This window comes from Limulus polyphemus, unplaced genomic scaffold, assembly GCF_000517525.1.
Source record: "Limulus polyphemus unplaced genomic scaffold, Limulus_polyphemus-2.1.2 Scaffold1599, whole genome shotgun sequence".
Classification (NCBI taxonomy): Eukaryota; Metazoa; Arthropoda; class Merostomata; order Xiphosura; family Limulidae; genus Limulus; species Limulus polyphemus.
In genome coordinates this window covers 232437-237595 of record NW_013667209.1, presented here as the reverse complement: position 1 = coordinate 237595, position 5159 = coordinate 232437, and the positions used below count along the sequence as shown (strand labels likewise).

Genomic DNA, 5159 nt, shown 5'->3' with positions numbered 1-5159 from the left:
GTATTTGTGTATGTGTATAATGTGTATAATATATATATATATATATATATATAGAGAGAGAGAGAGAGAGAGAGAGAGGCAGGCATAAAAATGAATGAACAGATAAATACATTTATCTAATTGAGGATTAAAAGAAGTTAAAGTGTATGGTGAATTGACAATCTTGTAGGTCATTCCATGAAAGTTCTGTTCACATAACCTATTTCTTTATGTAAAAGCATTTTTTAAAATACATTTAACAGTGAGAAAAGAACATAATAAAAACTGTTAACAAGAATTTAGGGCCTCTATCTAGGATGTTTTTAGATGATGATTAGACTTGCTAGTGCAGATATTCATCAGGTCAACTTGTTCGGGTTGTTCAGATTTATCAGGCAAGAATATGGTTGTAGTTGTGAACTTCATAGTTGAAAAAAAAAATAAAGTAAGATTGAAAGTGACAAGAGTGTGGCTTTAGAGAAGAGCTCAGTTGAAATTTATTGTGACATCATCATATTTGACCTCTAATTTAAGCTATGTGGACACTGTGTTTATGGTCTTGTAACAGGAAAGTAGGTCCAAGTTTTGTTAAAAACCTAAGCCTTGATTGTGGTTGAGAGCAGTTTGACAAGTCTTAATGTAGAAAGCTTTGTGTTTTTCCAGTGTTTCTCAGTATATAGTATTTGTAGTTAGTTCCATTTGATGATGTAACTAATGTTGTTTTTGTGTTCAGCTAAGATGGATTTTTGGATAATGAAATTTGAGTTTTATCTTGTCTGACTTGTATAATAGTTATACCTGTTTCTCCTATGTAGGCTTTTTCACAAGAGCAACTTATTTTGTAGATAGCATTGGGTATTAATCTTCACTTACCACAGTTAAGGTTTAGATGAAAAATAAAATTGAACCCATTTTTTTTTACAAGACCATAATTACTGTGTTCACACTGCTCTTCCCTATGGCTGTGCTCTCATTGCTCTCAATCCTACTTTAATTTTTGTTTCCAATTCAAGAAGCTCAGTAATATAGCCATGTTCCTACTAGATAAACGTCTGAACAATTTGACATGAGCAAAATATGCACTAGTAGCTCAAAACATCATCCAAAAACTTGTCAGGCTTGTCACCTTTTGAGGTGTTTCTTATTTTTACGTACCATCTTTAAGTATTTTTTTTTTAAGACTCATAATGTAGATAAATGAATATGTAGAATTATACACAGACTTTTTCTATATGTTAAAAAAAAGCTTGCAAATAAAAGTATTTTAGTGTAGAGAAAAGCTTTTCTATAATTCTACATCTGTCTATTTGTTTTAGTGCATTGCTAAAAGATATTCAGTAAAACAGCTTGTACAGGGGTTTTTGAATTTTAAAACTGTGCCTTATCTTCAGTATGACTTTAATTTTAATGAAAGTTATTCCTGTTAAATAAATAAAATGATTAGACATACTTATTAAAAATAAAATTACCAGTCAGACAAATGATAAATATTTGGACAACGTTTTGTCCAAATATATATAATGTTATATGGGTCAAGGACAGGCCTCATTTTAGAGTGAAAAGTTTACTTAGTTTTCACATAGTAACTAAATTATTTTCTGTTTCAGTAATCAAGTTTTGATTTAAAGGAAGGTTAACATAACACCCAAGTCACTATTAAAACCATTCTTGTAAAGCTTAAATAATTTCGTTGTAGATAACCTAATTTTGTAAATTAATTGTATATTAGGTTTATGTTACTGATTGCTGTAAAAATTAGTAAAGTTGAGTGTGAAAAACCATCAGGATTCATTTGACAAATCATGGACAAAGCATAGTATGTTAAATTTAAAAAATCAATGTGGTAAATTTCAATATATGTTTTAAAATGTTTTATTTTTGTCGGCTTTTATCTTTGTGTTTTTCTGAAACAACATATGTTGCGATTGTTATTTTACTTCCATAAGGTCCTGATATTTGTGTTAATTGTTTGGAGGGGATAAGCTAAAGCGCATCAAACGTGAAAATAATTTCAATTATTTATTACTTATTGTTACCATGAGCCATGCTTCTTTGTGTAAATAAGATGTTCAAAATATCATTGAAAACTGTACTGTGACACCCATCCAAGATATAGAGTTAACAGGAGAGTTAGGGCTTCTTTTGTACCAAATATGGTAGCACAGCTGAGTCTTTAGTTTATGTTGTATTTGTCAAATGAAGGAACTTGTTTATAATTACAGAAAATTTAAACAAAAATACTATTTTGAAAAATCTTTATAAAGTTTCAACTGTATAGTACTAAAAAAAAGTGTGATTTATAAATACAATATTCTTTTATAGTATTTTTTTATGATTAGCTATAATTACATTGAAAAAACCAAACAAACTTGAAAATATTAAGACTGAATAAGTGTTCAAAATACCATATGGAGCAGCATTTTATGTATAGATAATACCCTGAGCCATTTTCATAATTGGCTTATTCCTGTATTTAGAAGTTAGATAAAACACTCATTGTAATGTTTAGTATTAATAGATTTGTTCTGTGAACTTGTTGCTTTGCCAAATGTTTGACATAATAAACTTTTAACAGTCACAGTTCTAGTTTCTTAAGCATTTACACTTGTTTAACAAACAGAATGGAGGCATTAAACTTGCTAGCATTTAGGTGAGAAGAAAGAAAAATGGATATTTTAAAAAACAAATAGAAATGTAACATGTTTGGAAAAATTAAAACCAGAAGAATTTTCATTTCACATTAACAGAAAATGTTGGTTTAGCTATTCTAAAATGTGATTAAAGGTTTAATATAAATTATTACAAAAACCTATGGCCATACTTTCAATAGACATATTCCTAATTCCAACTTTGGGTTTGAGTACAATGAAAAAATTACTAAAAATATACTCTACTGTCAGGCTATAAGCTAAAATGTCATATATTATCCATCTTATGTCCAGGAGAAAGATAGAATCTATTGGCAAGATGACAGCAATGACCCAAGAAGAGATCATTACCAACACAAAAACTGTCCTTCAAGGATTGGAAGCACTAAAAAATGAGCACAACTCGATTTACAATGGACTCATGTCTTCACTGAAGGCAGTCCAACGAGAAAATGGGGACAGCAACCTGATGGAAGAGAAGGCTAACATAATTAAGAAAAATTTGGAATCCATTGATCTTGGCTTAGGCGAAGCTCAGGTAAAAATTACTTCTTTTTTTTTTAAACTAAAATCTTTGCTGTTGTATAATTGTAAATACAATAAAATTTATTAGTATTCAGTATTATATTCTAGTCAAATTGTTTCTTTTTATATATAATACAGTTTCTATGCTTTGTTAATATATAAACTTATAGAGTCTGCATTTAGTGAAAATTAGATCAAAAATTTGAATTTTTTAGCTCATATATTCTGAGGAGTTATATATACTACAATTTTTAAAAAAGATGGTGTTTTAAAAATGAAATACATTTCTTGAAGAACTTCAAATTGAGCTTTTTTTCACTCATTTATTTAAAATAAAATGCATATTTCTAAATATTATCCATAAATTCAGGTTTAAAGAAAGACTTGGGAAAGTATAAATGTTACTGTACTTCATAAGATATATAAATCAACCAATTGTGTTGTTTACAGTAAAAAAAAAAGTGTAATTAACCAATTGTGATTTTGAAATTTATAAAACAGAAGCATGTCCTACAGAAAGCAGATAAAATATTTAAAGCACTTATTGATGATATACCAATTATAACAGAAAAAATTTTATATTTTAAGTGTTATAGCTCAGTTTGATCAGATTAAATGTATATTAATGTGGTCTGCAACACAAGTGGTAGTTAATGAGAGTGTGAATTCTCTAACTTAAATTCTACAGGTTATGATGGCCTTGGCTAGCCACTTGCAGATGGTTGAAGCAGAAAAACAGAAGCTTCGAGCTCAAGTAAGACGACTTTGTCAAGAAAATGCATGGTTACGTGATGAACTAGCAAGTACTCAACAGAAACTACAGGCATCAGAGCAGATGGTTGCACAAGTGGATGAAGAGAAAAAACATCTTGAATTCATGAATTCTCTTAAAGAATACGAGACTAATGAATCAGTAAGTATAAACTTTCCAGGTATTTAAAACCACTTTCACCAGAGTATATAGCTTTAAAGCTATTGAATACAACCTTAGAAGATAAGGATTAACTCAGTTATACTTGTATATATGTCAATTTGGAATTAGCTTCATTAAATGGAATGTAAGATTTTGTGTATTCAAACAAAATTCAGTTATTAAATTTCATTAATTTGTTGTAAAATATCATTATATTTTTCTTAAATATATATATATATTTATTTATTAATGAAATTAAAACATTAATTATGATATTCAAATGTGAAATATTTAAGTTTATAATTCTTAAGCAGTTGTAAAGAAATAGCTTTGAAGTCTTTTGCCTTATTCACTTTAACTCATATTATATATTTTTGAAAATACTGTAATGATACTCATAACTAATCAAGCAACATCTACCTGGCAACGACCCAGAGGCAAAAATAGTTAGGAATTATTAGCCATGAATCAACATTTATTGTTATATTTGAAGTTGATCATTTCATTTATGTCATTGGCCCTGGTTAGAATGTTACTCCCTTTGTGTGTTAAAATCACAATATCTTGAAGTTGAGTTACCACAATTTTAATATTGATTTCAAGTTTTATAAAAAAATCTGTACTTTTGTATTCTGTCGTAACCCTTTTGTACTGTCTTTGTGTAAGGTTTCTGGTTCTGAAAGATCCAGATGTAGAAACTCCATTTTTCATTTATGGTAATAATAGAGAAATAATTTATTTTTGCATATGTTATCTGTCTCATTGTTATCTGATAATTTTACGTTGAGATACATAAAATAATATACATGGAATAAGTTGTTGATTTAGAAGTTTGGGATGTTGTAGGCAATGAGTGAATCGGGCAGTGAAAAGAAACCATCGAGTGATGCTCCATTGGACTTAGGATTTCCTGATGATGATGATGATAGCTCCCATAATGATGGTAATTATATATATATATATATATAACCACACACACACACATACACACACACACACATATATATATATATATATATAATACACACACACACACACACACACACACATATATATATATATATATATAATACACACACACACACACTGTTTTT

General features: G+C 28.7%; 1 protein-coding gene across 3 annotated transcripts in view; it reads left to right on the top strand.

Annotated features, from left to right (window-relative positions):
* Positions 1-5159, top strand: part of LOC106464252 (kinesin light chain-like) — a 67582-nt gene that overhangs the window by 21890 nt on the left and 40533 nt on the right. For all 3 annotated transcript variants that reach the window (XM_013924378.2, XM_022391968.1, XM_022391967.1), the window contains 3 exons: positions 2922-3165; positions 3841-4065; positions 4912-5008. In XM_013924378.2, coding sequence (XP_013779832.1) covers positions 2947-3165; positions 3841-4065; positions 4912-5008 — 541 coding nt within the window. In that variant the 5' untranslated portion in view covers positions 2922-2946. The remainder of the gene's footprint in view (positions 1-2921; positions 3166-3840; positions 4066-4911; positions 5009-5159) is intronic.